Raw genomic sequence first — 24,416 nt, 5'->3', positions numbered from 1 at the left:
CAACTTGTGTATGTTTGAAATTTTCAATATAAAATTCAACAAATTCAGCACATCTATAGGTTAGGGGCTTGAATACACTTTTGCCAGGATTTTTCTGTTTTGGAGTCACTTCTAACACTCTCTAATGTCTAGATTGGTAAAAGGTGTTTTATAAAATACAAGCAGTAATTTGAGGTAATGGAAAGAATATTAGGCTAGGAGTTAGAGATTTGGATTGAAATCTAGATTCTGCCATTTACTAGCCCTGTGAACTTTGCTTTATCTACCACACTTGGAAAGAATCATCTGCAAATGGATTTTACAAGTGCCTCATTTGTAAATAAAAGGAGGGGAGTGATTTTAATTGATTTGTTAAATCCTAACCTGATTGATCATTTCTGAAAGTCTTTACAAATAGAATACACTCTTATCTATGAGTTTATTTTGAATGTGGTCCTGATTGATGTCCTCTAATTTGGTCACTGTTTTTGGTTACATTTTATCTAAGTGAGCCCACCCTTTAGAAGTGTTAATAAACAGTGAAATGGCTGAGAATAACAGGAAAGTAACAAGGAATATTTCCCTGAAGAATGTTTGATTTCTAGTCCCTTTATTTTTCTTTACTATTTCTATCCACATATTGAAGGAAGCGTCAGAAGTACTTATTTGCTGAATATCACTGCTGTGATTGTATAGCAAGCTGTTTTTATCTTTTGTGTTCCTTTAGTAAGTTTATTATATATGTTTTTAATTCAAGCAAACTCAGAACAAGATTGCAAATTTTTCTACTCAGATCTTGGCATAATTAATTAATCTGGAACCTTAATAAAAGGTTACAGCAAAACAACCACTAGCAGTATTGAATAGCATATGGTATGTTTGGGATAAGAGGTCAAGATAATGCTTTAGAGCAGCAGTTTTTAAACCTTTGGGAACAGGAGTGGAGGAGGGAAAGGGTTGATAGGATACCATCCTTATTTTCTTTTCTAGAGCAGCTCTGTGATTTATTTATTCATTCTTTCATTTATTCATTCATTCACTCATTTATGGCTGCGTTGGGTCTTCGTTGCTGCGGGCGGGCTTTCTCTAGTTGCGGAGAGCGGGGCTTACTCTTTGTTGCAGTGCGCGGGCTTCTTCTTGTTGCGGAGCACCGGCTCCAGGCGTGTGGGCTTCAGTAGTTGCAGCACTTGGGCTTAGTAGTTGCGGCACGTGGGCCCTAGAGCACGAGGGCTTCAGTAGTTGTGGCACGCGGGCTTGGTAGTTGTGGCGCACAGGCTTAGTTGCTCTGCGGCACGTGGGATCTTCCCAGACCAGGGCTCGAACCTGTGAACCCTGCATTGGCAGGCGGATTCTTAACCACTGCACCACCAAGGAAGTCCCTCTGTGTTTGTTTCACATGGTAGGATTCCAAATGGCTTTTAGGCCTAGTACTTGGATTTCTTTAAAAACAAACAAACAAACAGTTAATAGAAATATATTGAAGGACTTCTATGAAACATCTTTGAGTTTAAACAACTAGTTGATCTAAATTACTATTTACTTAGCAATATATATTTTTTGGTTAACAGAAACAGATATGCAGTATGCAGCAAAAGTATACCATGATGAACGACTCCGAAGGAAGGCAGATGCCTTGAGCATGGACAACTGTAAAGAATTGGAGCGGCTGACCAGTATTTATAAAGGAGGATGAACTGGAATTTTATTTATACCTTTTAGAGTACTCTCTATTTTTTCTGTAAGTAAGTTTAGTTTCATCATGAGAGCTAAAGAAGAAGATTTGATGTTGAAAACTAAACTGAATAGTTGGTCCCTGAAATCTTGGACTGTTTATGACCTACTGGCTCCTTTAAATAGTAAAGAACTGAAAACTAAAATTAATATTTTAGTTATGCTTCTGCAATTATTTTCACTTTAAAAGCTTATATGATTCCTAACTAAAAATGTCTTGAGAAAGGATTATCGCACCTGTAGCAATTTCTGGTTTTAGATTCTCAATTTTTTTCCCTTGTCATATAAATATTTATGGAATGATCATTTTGTGTATATACAGGTTATTGCCTTTTTATTTAAATTCTTTTGGTGTTTAGCTCCATGAGACACTTTAGTTTAAAGTGACAGAATAAATGTTTTATGACAAAATTGCATTTTCCTTGTCAGATGTCCAATGTGTGGAGGTTACAATGAAACTTTATCAAAAAGAAAAGAAAAAACAAAAGTTGTTTAACTTTGTGTAAAATCTTGTAGCATTATCAGCGTAGAGGGAATTGATATTTTTAATATTACCATTATATTCTAAATTATATATTGAGATAAATGAACTGGTGTAAAGTATAAGTTTGCTATTTATTTAGTTTTATGAATTGCTAAGCTATGCATAGAAATGAAATGCTATACTGATAGATTTTAAAGAAAATATGAGGAAATGGCTATATAAACATTAACCAAAAAGGGTCTTCAACAGTAAATTGCAGTTATGTCATTTGCAATTCCAGTAACTAAAAGGCCCCCAAATGTTCATATGTATACATCTTTGAAGGCTGCTAAAATTTATGAAGAACAGGACCTACCTGTTTTACCCCCCATGGAAATTTGCAGTTTCTTCTTAGTGATCAGGAGCCTTAGTAAACAGGATCCGAAACCAAATGAGTTCTTAATATTGTCTAATAGGAAAAATTACTACTGAAATGAAGCTTTGTGCCTTTTAACCTGATTGCCAGCTCGTAAACATATAGGTAGATTACAGCAGACTTACTTGATCAGAGCATGATCTGTTTGGCCATATACAGCAGTGAGCAGAAACATAGCAGCAGGTAGAATAGTGATTTATAACAAGTTATCCTTACAAAAATTTGAGCTAAAATCTATTCTCCATTGAGTAATTCAATTAATCCTATAGGAATAAGCTCCTTATAATTAAATCCATAATATAAATTGGAAAAATCAGCTGGAAATTGAAGTTTTTGGTGCCTGTATGTTGGATATGAAACTATTTGATTTCTAGTCTTCTATTTTTTTTTTCTTCTATGTTTAACAGTTGTAGTATTTTAATGATTTTGCTTTCATACTTATTTAACAGAACATGAACACATCTTTGGTAGTTTTTTTTGTGTGTGAGAATGCTAGTTGGAGTGCAGTGTTCTTTTATTTAAAGATTTTTTTCTGAATGTAATTTATATAGCATCTGTTGAATAGAACTTCTGAAATGACCATTCTTTTTTAAATGTTCTCTTGTATCCCCTTTTCCAGGTAAATCAATAGAAATGCTTGATTGAATTAGTTGTTTAACTAAACAGCATACTATCCTAGGAAAACTGGACAGCTTAACCAACTTTCTTTTAGAAATGCAACCTTAAAAAAAAAAATAGCGTGCTTAAAAGAAAATACAATTTAAAATATTTTCTTCAGCCTATAGAATTAGTTTCTGAAAAACAAGGTCATAGCATTCTAATTAACTTTGAAAGTTTATATGCATCAGAAAACTTATACAAATATAAATGAAAAAAATTTCATCCATTATTTTTCCAGTTTTAATGGGAAATTTACACTATTGTGATTGATGCTTATGTGAATTGAACTCTTGTTGACTGATTCTTTTTCCCTTAATCCTGACTTTAAGGAGATAGGTGAAGTTATCAAGTTAAGTGAAGTTATATATTATGAAGTCATACATGGCTTTTGGACAGTATTATATTTCAGTTGCATTACATTTCATTTCATAAAATGCATTTGATAAAATTTTCAAACAAATGTGGGAAATGACTGATCGAGTGCCTGACAATTTAAGCCACATGTAAAGTATGCAAGTAAAGAGTAAGCCCTTAATGTCACCTATATCATGGTGTAAAGGCCCGTCCAAGTGTCTTAGAATTTTGGGTTAATTCTACAAAGTAAAAAGACTTCTACTATCTTTTTTTTTTAATCAAAGTGTATGATTTACAGTGTCAGCTATCTTGAGATGTAAGATTTTCACATTTGCTGCTCTTTTAACAAAAATTCCATTTTGCCATCTTATTTTTAGCTACCTGAGCTTTCCAATTTAATTTGATAACTTGTCCTCTTCATTTTAATCATTGCCTAAAAGCCCTCAATCTTTGAGTATTGATTTACTAGCTTTTCTAACTGGTATTTTAGAAGTTTGGCAGCAATTATATTTATTAGTGCTTTACATTTTTATCCCTTTTTAAACACATACACAAACATCATTGTCTTTGCGAGGATTTGGGGGAAAGTAAATAGTACCTTTTCTCCTCCTCTTTTAATTCCTTTGTTTCCACATAGGTGCTAGTCATTTGTAAGTTTTGGAATTTATTGTGATCAAATCTGAGAATTTAACTCTCAACAGTGAGAAATAATAAGTGAAAACAATATGTTTTGGGAACAGACTACATTTGAATGCTTAAATAAGTATTTGTTTCATAATCATTACATTATTATTTATGATAATTACAAGGATTTGGTAGAGAAGAGTAAGCCCTTAAGGTATATATATGCCAGTGCATTAAACCACTTTGCTTTTATGTCAGCTCAGGTGTTATTAGGAACAGGAAGATAGATTTCCAGCCCTTTGCTTTAATTGCACTTTCATGCTTAAGTGTTCTTCCTGTTAAATCTTTAGTTATACTAGTATGTAAAATTGTTACTGAGAGAAATGGTTAACCTCTTGATTTCCCTTTGTTGATTTGTAATATTTTTAAATGCAGCTGTTATTTAACAGATGTGACATTTAATATTACTTAATAATGCATTCTAACTTATTTCATTAAAAAAATTTCCCACCTGTGTTAAGGCAGTGAAATATTTCTAGATGTTGGCCTGAGGACCAAATGAGCCGTCTTTTTAGTTAAGTAAGAATTATGTCAAAAGACCAAATGATTCAAAAGGAGAATTTGTGCACTTATTTAGCTTTCCCATATGAAGCTTGTGTTCAGTATTACTCTTACTATTGTCTGTCTTCATACTGAGTGAACCAACTGAAAAGGCATTCATAATCTTTTTTCTTAACTGAACAGAAAACCTCCTGAAAATGAACAATAAATCTTAATCTGTACTAGATAGCTGAAAAACCTTGTCTCTTGGCCATATTGGACTAGTGCCTAAAGTCCATAAAATTCTCTATAAACCCATCAAAAAGAAAAGAGAGTAGTCTCACAATAACTTCAGTTTTTTTAATTCTAATTTTTAAGTTCAAAGAAGAAGTGGGTAGAATGAGGATCTTCAAGCATTGTTGCACATTCCTTTAATAATCTGGCAGGCGATACAGTCCTCGAATTCAGGCTTCCTCTTTGTTTCATTACTATTAAATGGACAGTTTCATATAAATGGAAACATTTTCCCTCAAAACACTAGTTCAAAACATATTCCTTATATTAAGGATTATGTAACCGCATTTTTTGTAAATTCCTTGTGTGTAACTTTCCTGTTGGTATGTGATTCCTTTTCATTTATTTAATTTTATTATCTGCTGGTTTTGGGGCCAATAGATTTGTGAATATTCTGTGGATGTGTCCATGTATACGTGTGTGTGTGTGTATATATATATATATATATATATATATATATATACATATATATATATATTTTCCAGCTAATACCTCAAATATGTGATTGTTTAATATATACCACATTATATTTGCACAGAGCAGGGCTTCCATTAGCAGTGGATTTTCTTATTTCTAACTTTGAAAATCAGTCCACAGAATTTCATTGGTGTGGATTCTTTCTGTTGATCTTTTCCATATTTTAACAGAGATTCCTATTATAAGGCCCATACTTCAAATATAATTGTATCTTTCTATAGCAATCTGGAAGTATGTAGGGGTAAGAAGTGTTTCTTGGAATGTTTTAGTAAGTTACCATAAAAAATTGGAATTACTCGTTGCCAAGCTGTCTGGTAACTGCGTAACAGATGACATCTGGCATGAATGTGAATGTCTCATTCACTTCAGCCCAGGAGTTGGGACATTCTAATCTGATATTCTACTTTGCCATTTAAGAGCACCACTAAAATAATAGAGATTTTTCGATGACATCGGAGTATTTTAAGCATCAATTTAAAAATGAACTGCTTTGGACTCTGTATGGATGGATGTCTATATCAATGAGAAGAAAGAAACTCACACATAAATAATATTTTTGTAATTCATTTGTATTAAGAAATGCTTCTTACCTTTTTTGTTTTTTCAATTTTTGGGTTGCTACATAAGACTTTCTTTCCATATGAAGTTTAGATCATGTTTTTTAAAAGCTGCAGGTAATTTTCAAGGTGTGATGGAATTTTAATGGAAGCCTTGTATAAGTTAAATGAAGTGAAATTGGTAAAGGAGATCTTACTTTGTCTATAGTGCATTCAAGATTATACAATTAGATTTCAAAATGAAATGTCTGATTTGTAAAATATTTAATGTTATATCAGACTTATATAAAATAAAATTTTCTGTGTGAGAACTCTGTTAAAGAAAATGCATTTGATTTTTAATGAATGTTCTGCTGAATGATTTATGATGAATTTTTGTCTTTCAGTCTCTGCAGTTTATCTCAATATATGAATAAAAAGAAGGTCTGTTCTCACTGTAAAGGGTTTGTTTTTATCATGTTTTACATTCTTAATATGCCCTTTCCTTCATTCATTCAACCATTCAACAAATGTATGAATGTTTGCTATAACCCAGGCAGTAATATGGGAATTAATCACTGAAGAAGGCAAAAATCCTTATGAAGTTTACATCTAGCAAGGGAAATAAATGTCAAGTAAATAACTAATTATAATTATGATGAATGCTACAAAGAAAATTACAAGGTACAACAAAAGCATATATCTAGAAGACTTAACCTACTCTGGGAGGATTAGGGAAGGTTTCTCTGAGGAAGTGAGCTTAAGCTGAAACCCAAAAGATGAGATAAGTAGGAGTGAGGTGAATGCTAGATAAATATTTCAGGCAGAGTGTGCTAAGTTGATAAAGTCATAGAAACTTTACAGAAGTAAAAACAAACTTGTATGATTATGACATAGGAAGCCAGGCTAAGTTAGAGAATTAAAATAAGATAAGGGCCAGATCCCATGAGGCTATATATAAACCATGATGATTTATGTTCAAAGAAAAACTTTGAGATTTTTAATGAAGGAGTTAACATGATGAGACTTGAGTTTTTAAAATAACATTTTAGTTGTTGTGCAAAGAAGACTGGAGGGCAAAAGTGAATGTAGGAAATGATAGGAAGTATTGTCAAAGGAGAGATGATCATGGCTTGGACCAGAGTAGGAATATAGATAGTGATTGACTTTGAGATACAGTCAGGATGTAGAATCAAGAGAATTATTTGATTGATTGGATTTGGGATAAATGGAGGCAGCAATTAAAAACTTTCCAAAAATTTGGCTATGAAAAGAAGTAGAGAAAAGGGGTGGTAGCTGGAAGATGTGGTTTCTAAGAAGGCTTTTGTTTTTTCAATTATTATTTATTACATGAAACCTTACTACTTATTACGAGAGACCTTACTAATTCTTTTTATTCTGGTGGAAAGGGGCAAGTAGAAAGTGAAAAAATAGAGAAAAAGAAGGATAATAGCATTAAGTACCTGATATTCTAGAGGATGTTGGAGCCACTGAAAAGATGGAATAATTACTTTAGCTAAGAGACACCACCAGCATTCTTTCAGAAAGGAATATATGGGTTATGGCTTGTATTTTCTTAATGAGATAAGCAGTTTATGGAAAATTAGGGGGTGGAGAGGATGATAAGCAGACACTTCAAAAAGAATGAAGACAATTTGAAGGAATCATTTTCACTGAGTCATCTGACTAGTGAAAAGTAGGATTTCTTTGGGTCCCACATTGGTGACAGAATTTACAATCTGTTAAATTTTGTGTATTTTTTCCAACTTAATCCAGCAGCCTTGGCATAGACATGTAGAATACAACTCATTTAACTCTTCCAAATTTGAGGTTCTGTCAAGCAGGAAAGATGGTAGGGGCATTTAAGATGTTGACAAGTGAGTGGTTTCACTGACTATTAGATGTAAGCCAGAGATCGAGGGAATTAGTGATTTCTGAGGTGACCGCCTAAGTCCAGGGTGTGGTGATCATGGGTGATAGTACAGAAGAGAAAGTTATTGTATAGACCTTATTGTATTTTCAATGGGCCAAATCCCAAACCAGAGCCAAAATCAAAATTTGTAAGACATTTTCCAACTTGGCCAGTGTAAGTGATAAAATTTTCATTTTTGTATGTTGGAGAATCAGCAAGACTCTCCTCCCCATACGAGTTTGAATACCAATAGAATTTTCACACAGACAGCAGAGCCAGCCTAAGTCCAGATGATTGATTGTTGATTTTTTGATAGGAAACCAGAATCTAAAAAAAAAACAAAAAAATTGAGAGCTCTGCTGTATACAACAGCTAAGAGAAATTTAAGCTAAAGAGAAGCAGAAACAAAGGCTCTGATATAATGAACTCAGAACTTTAACATGTGTATGTTTGTTGACTATATAATGTACTAGTATACTGTGTACATAGTAGGACAAAATAGAAAATTTGTATAATGAGATAAAAAATTTTGTGTGCATATGCATGTATGTGTATACTATCTGTTTCTTTCTGAACCTCAGAGATCATCTGTTAAATCCCACTTTGGAGAACTGGCACACGGTGCTGATAATCTTTTAGGTCAGTAAATATTTCCCTTAGTCCTGTACCAACAGCAGTGTTATTGATGGGTAAATGCAAACAGATCAATCTGAGTACATAAGGAACTCTCCTATTGACATGCCATAGTTTGGAAACCACCACACTTGGAAATTAAAAATCTTACTAGATTTTTCAATTTGTAGACATTGTAGTATTTGGAGATCTTGGAAAGCTGTGCTCTCCCTTTTTGCCACTCAAGAGGAAGAAAAAAATCAGCAATATTTTCCAGGTCAACTACCATATAATAATGTCATTAAAATGGATAATTATGTTAAAATGAAAAGTAGTGCTTCCAGAAATTAGAATTTCGCTAGAGTTCATATTTTTATTTGCCTCCAAACTTGGGGGCAAATGGTGGGGAGGTACAGGGGGAAATAAGGAGTTTTAGTTTTAGTCAGGGCCAGGACTAATGGTTTCTTGTAATCACTTTCATTCTACAAATGTTGAAATGAGTACCTACAGAATGCAAGAAACAGAGGCATTGTAGGAAACTGGAAAAAATCTAAACCATGACCCTTCTTTCTAGACCTTACCGTCTCACTGGGTAAACAAACTAAAACTATGACACATAATTATGCACAAATAAATATCTATCATTCTTGGTAGTATATAGGAGCATTCAAGAGAATGTGATGGATGAGAAGGTGTTATAAGGAAACAAGATTTAAATAACTAAGGCAGAAAATGAAGGGGTTTAGAACATGCCACCCTGAAATATGCCACTTTAGCATATTGATTATTTTGATCTGAAGGCACTAGGAAACAGCAAATGCAGGAAGGGCTCTCTGACCTCCTACTTCTACTTAAAGGCTTGTTATAAAACTTCCCGTGAGAAAGGTTCCCTCCCTCTACCAGGAAAAGAAGAACATTCTTACCACCAGAGATGGAACTGACACTGAAATGGACCTGTGCAAACAAACCTACTAAAATAACCCTTATCTTCCATTAGTTTATCCCATACGTTTAATAGTTACTGTTGTACAATCTACTGCCCCTAGCCCAAGCCCCCTTGTCTGTCTCATCCCCACAATTTATTGTTTTTTGTGTAAAAAGGTATATAAACTTTGGGCCTAATGGCTTTGGGTCTTCATTTTCCTTCTGAAGACTCCCATGTACATGTAAAAATATTCAATTAATTTGTATGATTTTCCTCCTGTTAATCTGTCTGTTAATTTCATTGTTAGACCCAGCCACAAAATCAAAGAAGGTAGAAGGAAGTTTTGCCTCTCCTACGAGAGAAATAAACATTTCAGATTCAGGAACCTCCACAACTAGCATGGGAAAATAAGAGTCATTTGGATGGAAGGGTGAGGTAATCAATTCGGCTGGGAGTATAGGATTCACAGTAGAGTGCATTTAGAAGTAAAATAAAATGACATGTTAGTGCCAGATTAAAAACTACATCAACTATTGTCTGCAATGGTATATCACTAAAGATTTTTTGATCAGCAATAATGTACATTATTTTAGAAAGGTTTAACTGGCCATTGTTAAGTGGCTATCGATACAGTCTTGCTGAATGGAATAATGGTTTGAATGAAGAACTGAAAAAATCTAGATGTAAAAAAACATTGTTAAGGAAGAAAAGAACATGAAGAAGGAAAGAGAGCAAACATGATACCTGATGGAATCTTGGAACCAACATGGACATAGATCAGGAAACACAGGTTTACTGGAGTTTTTAGAGCTTTTGAGTTAGAACTGACAGACATATGTGTAGAAATATTCAACATCCAACAAGCAGCTGAAAATGTGAACCTAGAACTCAGATGAAAGGTGCAGATTTAGGACTCACATTCTCAGGACACTGTGGAAAGGGAAAAACAGCAGAGGAATCAAAGACAAGCTTTAAATGCCTTCATTTAAGAGGAGGCTAGAGTGGGTGAGGAGCTAAAATAAGTGCAGTGTCCTAGAAGCTAAGAAATGAAAGGAAGGAAAAGGAAGTGCTCTTCAATGACGTCAGTTGCTATGGAACTGTCAAGTTTACTTGTAATGACAAGGGGGTCATTTGTAACAGCTGGGAGCTTTGTAGTTTACCATTTCATCCTCCTAAGGATAACTAGGACATAAGTATCTTTTCACCACGTCTTGGGCTATGGTTCCTTTTGCACTTCTACTTTTTGGGATTGGAGTTGACAATCAGTCGAAAACAAGTTCCCATAGACCTCATTTTCCTACCACCTACTGTAGGTTTTCCTTAAATGTGCACACAAGCAATGCACCAAACGAAAAGTAATGTAGGCAGTCCTTAAAGGTATGGCCTTCTACGTCAAGAGCCAATGAAAGAAGGTTGTCCAATGTCTGCATATGTAGAGGCTTGAGGTACACACATAACTCAGATCTCCAGAAAGCTCATGGATCCTCGATTCAATCTAGACAGGGCCTTGAGTCACAGTACGTGGGCAGCACCCATGGGAAAGCCAAAAGAGACTAGTAAATTGGGGTCAGAAACCTATGGACCTGGGACTTCTAATCACAGGCAATCTGGTGTTTGCTGTTCAGCGTGTAACACCACCCTTTCAAATTTCTCCATCTACAAGAAGAGGTTTTAAGATAACGGGCCCTAAAAGAACTAATGAGATTTTTCCACCCTCTCCAAACAAAAACGTCTTCTTGCTTGCGTTTTCCGGGGGTCTTCACGGCTCGGCGATCTCTTACGAATCTCGATCCGACAGCAGAGGTCGCGACGTCCGTGTCTCTGCGTAGGCGCAGGAAGCAGCACCCGGGTTGGGGGGCAGGAGTCGGGCTGGGCGCGTCGCGCGGCTGCGCGCTCCCTTTTGCCGAAGCACCTCCCCGGAAATCCGGCGTCACCGGGGTCGAAGGTCTGGGAAGTGCTTCCTGGAGTACGGAGGCGGTTACTAATCACGTGACAGCGGCTTTTACAGGAACCTGTGTCAGAAGCTGTCCTCTGAAGTGACAGCTCAGGGAACCGGGCAGCCCAGAAACCCAGGTAACTGGAGCCAGTTTGCCCGGTGTTAGGCTTGGGCCCGCAGGTGGCGCGGGCGGTGAGACGGAAGAGAGGACGCCCCTTTCGCCTCCCCTTTAGGCCTGAGTTTTGGGGATGAGGGTGGAGTGGGCTGAGGTCAGGCATCTCGGTTACCCGTCTGGGTTTGTGGAAACTCCGAGTGCCTTCAGCCTCCCTGGCACGAGCCCTGGAGCCGCGGATCCTTGTCTGACCCTGAGGAAAGCTGACCCCGCGTATTGGGTTGGAGGTGGGGAGGGCGAGGAAGTGGTGAGAGGAGAGTCACCAGGAGTTTCTTTTTCAGGCGTGGAGACTGATCCTGCGAGAGGAAGGGGTTCATCATGGCGGATGTGAGTTAACACAAGAGGAAGGAGAGAGTGGGCGGGGAGAGGTAGCGCTTCCCAAGTACAAATTTGTTTCGTTTTAGCGCTTCCCTCCACTTCATTATTTTCGCTAGGATCTGAAGTGAGAGATTAATTTGAGTAGTTTGCGGGGTCCCGAGTTTCTGCCTGGAGTGGGCGTGGAGGACTCTAAGGTGCCTGAGGTTGAGAAGCTTTTATTTTTCCCACGCCCCAGTCCTGCGGGCATGAGAGAAGCTCTGCATATCTACCATTTCGATTTCTAAATGATGGTTTGTTGCTCTGAATCTTTTTCCAGTAAGTGTCATGTCTCTCTGAGCTCATTGTAACAATTGCAGATGATTTATAACCAACACCTCTTTAGCACAGCAATACAACCAAAATTCTAAATTTAGAGAACTTCACTCCTAGAAACAGCAGGTAATTAATACTATTAACGTCTGTGTTTGTTTATAGTTTACGTACTGTTATTTTGCTGACATACATGCTAAACATTCTTTGGAACGTTGAACATACACTCATTTAATTCTTACAGTAACTTTTATGAGGTAGGCACTATTATTATTATCCCTGTGTTACAGATGAGAGTGCTAAGGCACAGAAAGATCAAGTGACTTCCTCAGGTTACACAACTAGGAAGTTGCGGAGTCAAGATAGCAACCCAGGCAGACTGGCTCCAGAGCCCATGCTCTTAACCAGTACACTAAGTGGTCATTCAACATCAGTATGAATCGGATTTTTCTGTTTAGGTTGCAAGATTATGTTTTTCTACAGTTAGCAACTTTTTATGCCTTTATCACTCCATTTTTGGGTGCCTTCCATTATATTTTTGAGGCCTCGTTCTCCAGGCATCATCAAATCACTAAATTCTTTTGAGCATCTCCCTTGAAAAGATTGCTGTAGTAAGGGCTGTGACAGAAATAAAAATGACTAAGGTATGATTTCTTTCCTTAAGGGTTTCTAAAGTTAAAAAAAAAGTATAATAAAACAAGTGATCATAGATGTGCATACATTATTGTGTAAAAATTCAAGGGAAAGAGGGATTGCCTCGGTTTGTCTTTATCAGGAAAGCTGGTTTGGAGTATTTGGTGGTTGAGATTAGCTCTAAATGATGAGTAGCAATTTTTTTTTTTTAAAGGTCGAGGAGGTATTACTAGTAGAACGAATAGCATAAGCAAAGTTAGAGATAGGAAAGGAAAAGATGTATGTGGAGGAGCTGTGAATAGTCCAGTTCAGCTGCGGCTGAGGAAATGTATGAGGGAGTGGTAGGAAGGAGGACTGTAAAATTAGTTGTAGACCATATTGTAGAGAGCCTCAAATGTCTACAGAATTTGTACATAATTTGGTAAACAGTGGAGAGCCTTTGAGACATTGATTCTTGATCTTGGCTGCACAGGGAATCATCTGGGGAGCACCTCCAAACCAGGCATCAGAGTTCCTTTTATGCTCTCCAGGTGTTTTCCATAGCCAGGGTTGAGAATCACTGCAACTATAGATTTAGAGAAGGAGAATAATATGATTATTGGCATTGTGCAGAAATGTGTGGGGTAGAAATGGTAGACCGTCATACCAATTGGGAGGCTAGTGTAAGTCATAAACAATAAACTGGACCTAAACTGTAACGTCATTTGGAAAGGAGAGAAGAACATCAGTTTAAAAACATTTGGCTTCACAAGTGATTCTTAAAGTGACACATGTGAGTTTTGGGTTAAATATTACTTTGTTTCAAAGCTGAGTAAGTAACAGGGATTGGTAGTGCCATTAGTGGAAACAAGAAGAGATTGGGGAAATCTGGATTTCGGATGGAAAGTGATGAGTTGAGCTTTGTGATAGTGTGTGCAAAGGTAAGCTGGTGGTGATAACATGAAATAAAGTGAACGTCCAGATTTGGAGAATAGTAGGGATTAAAGGGCCAAAACAGCAGGTGTCTGATTTACGTATGTAGAGCTCATAATTGATGCCGGGATTGTCAATGAAACTCCCCAGATGAGAGAGTGTAATGAGACAATGTAGTCTTCTGTTTCTTTAGTCGTAATTATGTTCCATGCTAAACACTTGACACACATTGTGGTTTGTCTTTAGTCATGCAGGAAACTGAGTTTCAGAGAAGCTCATCAACTTACCCAAGACTGTTAAAGTGTTGTTAGAAAGTCTGTGGATATGGAAAGATGTTCATAATATATTCTCAAGTGAACACAAAGTTAGCAACAAGAAGATGTACAGTAGTATGAAAAGTATGATCTAATATTACTGCTAATATGTATTTGTGTTTCCACTTCTGGATATGCTAATCACTTTACATGCATCGTATCAATAAACTTCAATAACAATCTTATGATGTAGGTTCTATAATTATCCCTACTCAACAAATAATGAAACAGGCTTAGAGAAAAAGGTTAGTTAACTTGCTGGAAATCACACAACTAGTTAAAGCCTCAAAATCAGAAAGAGAAAGAACACAAGCAAGAATGGTTATGAATGAATACTTAAGTTACATGAGATGTGGATAGGACAGTGTCTAGAGAACCAGTACAAGGCATTATTATTATAATACGATTTTTTATATTTTCTTTCAGGACCTAAAACGATTCCTGTACAAAAAATTACCAAGGTAAAAAATTACTAATTTGTTAGTAAATAAATTCTGCTTAACACATGTTAATTTTATGTAGTATTTTGTTTCTGTTTATCTTAGACTAATATGTGTGTATTATGCTATTATTTAGCACTTGCAAATATCTAACAATCTTATGTAGCACAAGTGATGTGCTTTGAGTTTGCAGATAAACAACATGAGCCCTAGAGAAGTTACATGACTTGTCTGAGGTTAAACAGCTAGTGAATGCCCGAGGGCTAGAACCCAGATTTCTTGCCACTTTAGAGTTCTTTCATAGCGATTTACTGGATTATACTTTGAAGTAGTTGGAGTAATTTCAAGGGGAAAAAACCTAAGAATTTGCCTTTATTTTTAACATTGCTTGTAAGACCTAATTGCTGAGTCTACATAACCAGAAAATGCTAGACTTAGCAGCTCATACTTGGAAAAATCACAAGGCTTTCACCTACCTGCCCACAGTCCATTTGATGCACCATTTTGTAAATTAGGCTCTTGTGTTGAGGACAGTGACTTCCTTTTAGGTATTTTACTGATTCAAAGGACTTTGTCACTTTAGTTGAATTAAAATTCACATTTAGTTTAATGTAAAATGATACCTTAGAGTTAAGGGCATGAAAGAGAGGAATATATTGAGACATCCATTTTCACATTCCAGAAGAATTGATTAACCTTTGAATTAGTATAGCAGAATATGTAGTGAGATCCTTTGTTTTTTTTTTTTAATTTCTTATTCTCCGAATCTATTTGATGTTAAAAAGGTTTTAGATGTCAATTTACATAGGTGGGGGGAAAAAAAAAAACAAACCCTTGTTTGGATTTTTGCCTAAATTGGTTTGTGTGGTTTGCCTAGGCTTGTGCCTTTACTCTGATTACAGAGCAGTTGAAATTAGCATTATCTTCTAGTTTTGATTTATCTATATTCTTCTCTGCTCAGGAAGAAATCACTACTGAAGTGTTATTTGTTACCATTGACTTTATGTTAGTGTGATACTTAGATTCATTTTTACTGCCTGCCTCCTAGTACTGGCAGCTGTAAAGACGAGCTGCCGACGCTGTTCTCAGCCTAATGATCAGCAGTAGCAGCAGCCTCGGCTTTGCACAGCAGGGCAGGGCTATAAAAATGACCGAACAAGCTGCAGCTGTCCAAAGCAATTTTAATAATCAATGGGAAAAGTTACTTTGGTTTTGTGACCTTTAAAAAATGTTGCCAACACATTAAAACTTCTCTTATTGTTGGTTATATTTAGGGAAATGGAAACAAGTGCTAAAACTAATATTTGTTTAATACACTATAATTTAAAACATTAGAAACATTGAGAATTAACATGTTTATTTCTTTGAAAAAAAGTATCAAAAGTAGTTTGAACAGTGTTTTTCCACTTCTTTTCATATATTGTACCTTCAGATATTTGAAAGGTATATCCTTCAGATAAGGAACAGACATCTTTTCTGTGCCTGGCAAATTGGCATATTTCTTTCTAACTTTGGATTAGCTTCCAAAAGTTTGTTCTTTGTACTTTCTTTTTTTTTTAATTAATTTATTTTATTTTATTCATTTTTGGCTGCGTTGGGTCTTCGTTGCTGCATGCGGGCTTTCTCTAGTTGTGGCAAGTGGCGGCTACTCTTTGTTACGGTCCGCGGGCTTCTCACTGCGGTGGCTTCTCCTGTTGCGGAGCACGGGCTCTAGGCACATGGGCTTCAGTAGTTGTGGCACATGGGCTCAGTAGTTGTGGCTCGCGGACTCTAGAGCGCAGGCTCAGTAGTTGTGGCGCACAGGCTTAGTTGCTCTGCGGCATGTGGGATCTTCCAGGACCAGGGCTCGAACCTGTGTCCCCAGTATATTGGCAGGCGGATTCTTAACCACTGCGCTACCAGGGAAGTACCTGTCCTTTGTACTTTCAGTGATGTGAAATGTCTCTGAGAGTTCCTTTAATGTGAGGTCCTTGCCAGTGTCACTTCCTCTGGGACATCTTTATCCTGTTCATCACAACCGCTTTTCTTAATTTACATCAGGACATTTGCTTTCACTAAGCTGTTCTGGCTGCACATCTAGTGCACAGCAGCAAGCGTCAGCATTCCTCAGCCACCTCTTTCTTCCATAACTCCGTTTACTCTCTATTCCAGCATTATCACTTTTCATTTCTTTGCTGCATTTCATCTTTATTGGCTGTTCCCTATTTCAGTTATCCTTTTTTTTTTTTTCTGGTCACATGGTTTGTCACTGGAAGACAAGAAAGTAACAAAACTACAACGTGCTTTGCTGTCTCTTCAAAAACTGCATAACATGCTCCATGAACAATCACCAACACACTCTGAAAGAAGCGGTGTGACTGGTTACTGGTCACAATTTGCATCTGTTATTTACAGAATTCCTTACATAGTGATTTGTGAACTGAAGAGTTAGCTAAGCTTGTACTTTATGCAGTTGTTCAGCTAATATACCAGCTAACTGAGACTTTATCCAAGCTGCTGGGGCAGAGTGGTATTATTTAACTAAATTGTGGTAACTAAAATGTGTCCATATTGGAACCATACAAAACAAGGGCTTTCTGTGCTTACCTGTATTTACCTTATTGGAGGCTTAGCATATTAAAATGATGATAAAATTGGCCTGGGGAGAGGGAGGAATACCACACTGGAGACAAAATATAGGAACAGAAGCATAGTTGATATATGTGAAAAGGATATTTGTAAAAACATAATGAAAATCTTTCCACAGTGGAAGGAAAGGGATTAGTACTGTGTGTTTTTATCCCGTAATGACTGAGGCCACTTTGGTTCATTTTCATGATCATTTCTTGAAAGTGGGCTTATTGCACCCAAGAGCTAAAAGGATGGATAAGTAATAACACGTAAAGAAAAGTCATAGAATATACACTTTGATTTGTTGCTAGATGTATGTAAAGTTACGGGGTTTGGACACAGGTAACCTGGCTCCAGAGCTGTGGGTCCACGCTTTTTCTTCCTTTCTTTCTTTCTTTTTTTTAAATTTATTTATTTATTTATTTATTTTTGGGTGTGTTGGGTCTTCGTTTCTGTGCGAGGGCTTTCTCTAGTTGCGGCAAGCGGGGGCCACTCTTCATCGCGGTGCGCGGGCCTCTCACTATCGCGGCCTCTCTTGTTGCAGAGCACAGGCTCCAGACGCGCAGGCTCAGTAGTTGTGGCTCACGGGCCCATTTGCTCCGCAGCATGTGGGATCTTCCCAGACCAGGGCTCGAACCCGTGTCCCCTGCATTGGCAGGCAGATTCTCAACCACTGTGCCACCGGGGAAGCCCCAGTGTACAATATTATATAAGTTACAGGTATACGATATAGTGATTCACACTTTTTAAAGGTTATACTCCATTTATAGTTATTATAGAATATTGGCTCTACTCCCTGTGTTGTACAGTATATCCTTGTAGCTTATTTTATACATAATAGTTTGTACCTCTTAATCCCCTACCCCTATCTTGTGGGTTCACGCTTTTAATTCTTACCGTTATGACTTTCAACAACCAAGTCAGAGATACATGTGAGTGGAATGTGCTTTTGTTCATTTGAATTCTCTGTTAAATATAGTTCTTGGATTTGTATTTTCAAATCTAATTGTGACTCAAAACAGTCTCAGGCTTTAATATTCACAGCTTCTTGTGTTAAAACCAAATGTTTCATCATTATATGAATAGAACTAAGTATGATATCTTTGATTACTAATGTAACATTTGCTTTTTTAGGATAAAAATATTTGTTTCACTTAGCTTAAAGTTTAGATTTCTGCAGGATATTTCATAAAATTCAATTTATCCCCTCAAAGTGTAGCATACCTATTAATACATCTTAGTTATTTTCAATTATTAGTAAGATGTATTCATGTTTTTCTTCGTTCACTGTGTATAGAATTGGAAACACGTTTTATATTTGTGACCTGATTTCTTTAAATGGGTCCTTTAAATATATGAGTCCTTTTTCTACTTTGTTGGGCTTTTATACCTGTGGATTTGAAATCCATTAAAAAGAATGTCCTTTTATTTCTTCCTCCTCTTTTGGTGCATTAATTGGCCTTTAAATTAATTACCATGAAAATAAGAAAAAAGAAGTCACCTATGGTGATACAAATATTTCTAAACATTTTTTAGTACTCTTTACCTGTTTTTCAATTGGCTTATTTTTTGAGTAGACAATACATTTATAAAGTTCAAAATTCGAAAGTTAACTGAAGGACATAGAGTGAAGAGCCTCCCATCCCTGTCCTTCAGCTGCACAACTCCTGTCTCAGAGGCACCCACTGTTACCTTCAGAGAGATTTTATGCACCTGCAAGCAAATGTATATTAGCACATGTATTTGCACATATACTCATATGTCTTAGTTCAGGCTGCTATAACAAAGTACCATAGACTGGATTTCTTATAGACAACCGAAATTTATTTCTCACAGTTCTGGAGGCTAGAAGTCTGAGATCAGGGTGCCAGCATGGTCTGGTTACAGTGAGGGCTGTCTTCTGGGTTATAGGTTGCTGACTTCTCATATCCTCATGTGGTGGAAAGAGGGCTAGCTAGCTCTTTGGCCTTTGATAAGGCTGCTAATCCTATTCTTGAGAGCTCCATCCTCATGATCAGTTACCTCCCAAAGGCCCCACCTTCAAATAACAGCACACTGGGATTAGGGTTTCAGGATACGAATTTTGTGGGTGATGGCAAACGTTTAGTCCATTGCAACGTATACCCTCACATGCCTACACATGATATTACATAAGTTGTTGGTTCTTGTACACGCTATTCAAAATGTGTGTTTTTTCACTTAATGTAACTTTGAGGTCAATTACTCAGTACATAAAGAGCTCTTTTTTGTGGTTGCAGAATATTCCATGGTTTATGCGTGTCATAACATATTTAATTTGTCCTTCTTGATGGACAGTTAAGTTTCCAGTCCTTTCCTCTTTCAAGTAGTGTTGCTATTGACAGTTGCACAAAGTTAATTTGCATGTGTACAAGTATCTGTAGGATATGTTTTCATATAACCTAGTTTTTAACTTTGACAAATATTTGTTTTTATGTATTAATTTTATAGAGTACGTTTTAATCCATAGATAATTTCAAGATTGAATGATAATAGAAAATAATGCCAGTAAATATTGAGACACAGTTGTTTTCATCATTTTTATTTTAAATGTGAGGGAGATAAGTAGTTTTGTTTGTAACATTTTCTACTTGAATTTTAATCACACTTCCCTGACTTGAAAATTTTTGACAATGAGATTTTTAGAAAGTTTAATTTCAGTATCTGCACATTAAGTTAATATTAATATTCCTCATTCCTAGGTTAAAATATTAAGGTTAACACCATAAGGAGGGGGTAATTCGGGGATATAGTAGGGACAGTAAACATATTTTTGAGGAGACCACCACGGTAAAGTGAATATCGAAATAAAGCGAGTCACACAATTTTTTTGGTTTCCCATTGCATATAAAAGTTATGTTTATACTAATACTGTAGTCTGTTAAGCGTGTAATAACATTATGTCTAAAAAAACGATGTACATGCCTTAGGTAAGAAACACTTTCTTGAAAAAACACTTTTTTGCCAAAGAATGCTAACCGTCATCTGAGCCGTTAGTGAGCTGTAATGTTTCTGCTTGTGGAGGGTCTTGCCTCAGCGCTGATGCAGCTGACTGATCGGGGTGGTGGGTGCTGAAGGCTGGGGTGCCGTGGCACTTTCTTAACGTAAGAGCACAGTGAAGTTTGCCATGTCGATTGACTCTTCCTTTCACAGTTTCTTTGAAGGATGCAAGGCTGTTTGATAGCATTTTATAGCTACAGTAGAACTTCTTTCAAAATTGGAGTCAGTCCTCTCATACCCTGCTGCTGCTTTATCAACTAAGTTTTTTGTAATATTTAAATCCTTTGTTGTCATTTCAACAATCTTTACAGAATCTTCACCAGGAATAGATTCCATCTCAAGAAACCACTTTCTTTGTTCGTCCATAAAGAGCAACTGCTCATTCATTAAAGTCTTATCCTGAGATGGCAGCAATTCAGTCACATCTTCAGGCTCCACTTCTAATCCTAGTTCTCTTGCTGTTTCACCATATCTGAGTTACCTCCTCCACTGAAGTCTTAAACCCCTCAAAGTCATCCATGAGGGTTGGAGTCTACTTCTTCCAGACTCCTGTACATGTTGTTATTTTGACCTCTTCCCATGAAGCATGAATGTTCTTAATGGCATCTAAAGTGGTGACTCCTTTCCTGAAGGTTTTCAATTTACTTTGCCCGGATCCATTGGAGGAATCACTGTCCATGGCAGCTGTGGCCTTATGAAATGTATTTCTTAAATAATAAGGCTCAAAAGTCCAAAGTACTCCTTGATCCATGGGCTGTAGAATGGAGGTTGTGTTAGCAGGCATGAAAACAACCTTAATCTCATCGTACATCTCCATCGGAGCTCTTGGGTGACCAGATGCGTTGTCAATGAGCAGTAATATTTTGAAAGGAATCTTTTTTTCTGAGCAGTAGGTCTCAACAGTGGGCTTAACATATTCAGTAAAGCATGTTGTACATAGATGTGCTATCATCCAGGCTTTGTTGTTCCATTTATAGAGCACAGGCAGAGTAGATGTAACATTGATTCTTAAGCACCCTAGGATTTTCAGAATGGTAAATGAGCATTTTGCTTCAACTTAAGGTCACCAGGTGTATTAACCCCTAACAAGAGAGGCAGCCTGTCCTGTGAAGTTCTGAAGCCAGGCATTGACTTTTTCTCTCTAGCTATGAAAGTCCTAGATGGTATCTTCTTCCAATAGGAGGCTGTTGCGCCTGTATTGAAAATCTGCTGTTTAGTGTAGCCATCTTCATTAATTATCTTAGCTAGATCTTCTGGATAACTTGCTGCAGCTTCTGTATCAGCACTTGCCTTGTGCTTTGATGTTATGGAGACAGCTTCTTTACTTAAACCAACCTCCTAGCTTCAAACTTTTCTTCTTCAGCTTCCTCGCCTCTCTTAGCCTTCATAGAATTGAAGAGAGTTAGGGTTTTACTCTGGATTAGGTTTTGGCTTAAGGGAATGTTGTGGCTGGTTTGATCATCTATCCAGACCACTAACACATTCTCCATATCAGTAATAAGGCTGTTTTGCTTTCTTACCATTCGTGTATTCACTGGAGTAACACTTCTGATTCCCTTCAAGAACTTTTCCTTTGTGTTCACAACTTGGCTGTTTGGTGCAAGAGGCCTAGCTTTTGGCCTGTTTCAGCTTTTGACATGCCTTCCTCACTAAGCTTAATAATTTCTAGATTTTGACTTAAATGAGAGATGTGTGACTCTTCCTTTCACTAGAACACTTAGAGGCTGTTGTAGGGTTACTAACTGGCCTAATTTCGATACTGTTATGTCACAGGGAATAGGGAGAGAGCTGGGGAAACTGCCCGTCAGTGGAGCAGTCACAGCACACAACATTCATCAGTTAAGTTCACCATCTTGTATGGACATGGTTTGTGGTACCCCAAAATAATTACAAGAGTAACATCAAAGATCATTTATCACAGATCACCAGAGCAAATATGGTAATAATGAAAAAGTTTGAAATACTGTGAGAACTACCAAAATGTGACACAGAAGCACAAAGCACATGCTGTTGGAAAACTGGTGCCAATAGACTTGCTCCATGCAGGGTTATAAAAAGCTCAATAAAGTGAAGCACAGTAAAATGAGGTGTGCCTGTAGTTACAAGGCTATAGGTTTTGTGTTATAGTTAAAGGGCTATAGGTTCTTTGTAAATGATGAAAGTTTGCGGATGTTTCCCCATTATAATTTTTAACATTTTTGCACTCTAGGGATTCTCACTAATAATTTAGTATTTAAACTGCATGGATAAATTATGTCATTCTCAGTGTGCACAGATGACAACATTGATGTTAATTAATATTTTTGAATGTTAATTATGTACCAACCACCCTCTGCTTTACATGCATTATTTTATTAAATTTCACAGTAGCCAAATAAGTACAATTATCCCCATTTTCAGATTAACTGAGACTTAGAGAGAGGTTTTGTAACTGACGCAAGGTAGCTTAAACAGTAAGCACCAGACTCTGAACTGGAAACCAGGTCTTTCTAACTTCACAGCTGTAGACTTAACCATTCTGCTTACTTCTTGTGTAGGCATGGCTGAAAGGATTGCTGTATGACCTCCATTCTTTCTGTCCTGTTCCCTCAGCTTACAGTGATCTTTCTGCCCCTCTTTGCTTAGTACCATAGCATCTCAGCTGAGATACCACTTCCTCAGGGAAGCCTTCCCTGACCCACCTGTCTGAATCAACCCCCCTTTTATAGGCTCACGTATCCCCACATATCTCTTAATGGCACTTCCCAAGTTGTAGTTTTATATTTGCGTGAGGTGATCTGAATGATAGCTGCTCTCCTTTTAGATTATAAGTTGTGTGAAGGCAACTGTGTCTGTTTTTGCTTGTTATGGTGGAAGAGTTTTGGCAAACATGTTATAGGAACTTATATCAATAACTGAGTTCCCATGGTTTTTCAGAAGTATACATGAAAATTACCATTATGACTTTGAAGGTACATATTTTGAGAAGATGTTTCATAATATTTTAACTTTATGTTTTCTTTCTAGTGTTGAGGGGCTCCATGCTATTGTTGTGTCAGATAGAGATGGCGTGCCTGTCATTAAAGGTAAAATGGAGCAATTACATGCCAGTGTCATGTTTGCTTTTGAATAAAAATGTATTTATTATCTGAGTAATATAGAAGGCAAGCATAAAATAACCCATTTCAATACATTCAGGAGATGGTCTTAGTTTGGGAGGAAATGTTTGCTTTTGTGTGTTGAAGGCTGGGTTGGAATCTTAAGTAACTTATTATATATCAAATGTATCACGATATCATCCAGAGTTTATAAGCATGGATTTATCACAAGCCCAGTTTCCCATTAAAGACATTTTATGTATAACGTAAACGATTAGTAAATCTAAGTGATGAGAGTGGGCATATATGCAGCTAGATATATTATACACACAGACTCCCCCAATATATGTTTTTTTTTATCAATATTGCTAGTAGTTTTAGGATAAACATCCATACATTTGAATTAACATAAATTTATTATTTTGTTTACTCTTTCTTGTTCTGCTTCCTTACTGGAAATAAGATTTTGAAAAACTTTTAACTTCACAATTACTTTAGTTAACCAGAATCTAACAATAATTTTTGCCTAAAGAAGAACTGGTTAACCTAAGGAAAAAAAAAAAAAAGAAAAAGAAAAAAATTTCTTTTTGCCTGAGTTTTACCTTTTTTTTTTAAAGTATATATGTCACAGAAAGATTAAATAATGTTCTGCATATTTTGTTTACAATTTATTTTCCACCTGGGGTTATCATATATGTCAGATAATTTCAGACTTTAGAATTGAAAGAAAGTTTAGAAATTAGCTAATTTAGTTCTTTCATTTTATAAATGGAAATGGTCAAGCACAAGGAATACATTGTCAGTCCAAAGCTGCACATGAGTCAGTGACAAGATAGGCAAAGAACCCATCATCTCCTGATGTGTGATCCAGTGTGCTTTCTAACCCAGCATAGAACATAGGTAGCCATGGGCAAGTCACTTACCTTTTCTCAGTTCTGCAATGAGGGCTTTGAAGAAAGTAATCTCAGAGATTTTCCAGTTCTAATGTTCTTTCTGAGGATCGCTGTGTTAAAAGCCTTAATTAAGCTCAGCACTTAACTGGTACAACTAACTCCACTTAGACCTTTCAATGAGTGAAAGAAACTAAAACACATGGCCAGTTGTAGAATTATTATCATCTACAGAAGATACTTC

General features: G+C 36.6%; 2 protein-coding genes and 1 long non-coding RNA gene across 13 annotated transcripts in view; 2 read left to right on the top strand and 1 right to left on the bottom strand.

Annotated features, from left to right (window-relative positions):
- DNAJB14 (DnaJ heat shock protein family (Hsp40) member B14) overlaps positions 1 to 6,556 on the top strand; it is a 49,162-nt gene extending 42,606 nt beyond the window's left edge. For all 7 annotated transcript variants that reach the window (XM_082391008.1, XM_082391003.1, XM_082391006.1 and 4 more), the window contains one exon: positions 1,548 to 6,556. In XM_082391008.1, the coding sequence (XP_082247134.1) occupies positions 1,548 to 1,672 (125 nt within the window). In that variant the 3' untranslated portion in view covers positions 1,673 to 6,556. The remainder of the gene's footprint in view (positions 1 to 1,547) is intronic.
- Positions 954 to 11,275, bottom strand: LOC309628250. Its single transcript, XR_014244295.1, has 2 exons — positions 10,704 to 11,275; positions 954 to 1,418 (listed from the first exon to the last, which is right to left on the bottom strand). It is a non-coding gene; the product is annotated as an uncharacterized lncRNA (long non-coding RNA).
- Positions 11,276 to 11,474: 199 nt separating this feature from the next.
- The window catches only part of LAMTOR3 (late endosomal/lysosomal adaptor, MAPK and MTOR activator 3), a 92,811-nt gene continuing 79,869 nt past the window's right edge, over positions 11,475 to 24,416 (top strand). For 3 of the 5 annotated variants that reach the window (XR_014244277.1, XR_014244278.1, XM_082391021.1), the window contains exons 1-4: positions 11,475 to 11,616; positions 11,933 to 11,978; positions 14,564 to 14,598; positions 23,212 to 23,270. Coding sequence is in view for 3 of the 5 variants with exons in the window: in XM_082391021.1 (XP_082247147.1) it covers positions 11,970 to 11,978; positions 14,564 to 14,598; positions 23,212 to 23,270 (103 nt within the window). In the remaining 2 variants the exon portion in view is untranslated. The remainder of the gene's footprint in view (positions 11,617 to 11,932; positions 11,979 to 14,563; positions 14,599 to 23,211; positions 23,271 to 24,416) is intronic. The other 2 variants (XM_082391022.1, XM_082391023.1) reach the window with 1 other exon arrangement.

Source organism: Balaenoptera borealis (assembly GCF_965194805.1).
Source record: "Balaenoptera borealis genome assembly, chromosome: 4".
Classification (NCBI taxonomy): Eukaryota; Metazoa; Chordata; class Mammalia; order Artiodactyla; family Balaenopteridae; genus Balaenoptera; species Balaenoptera borealis.
The sequence above is the reverse complement of the archived record's forward strand: the minus strand, read 5'-3'. Positions and strand labels throughout refer to the sequence as shown.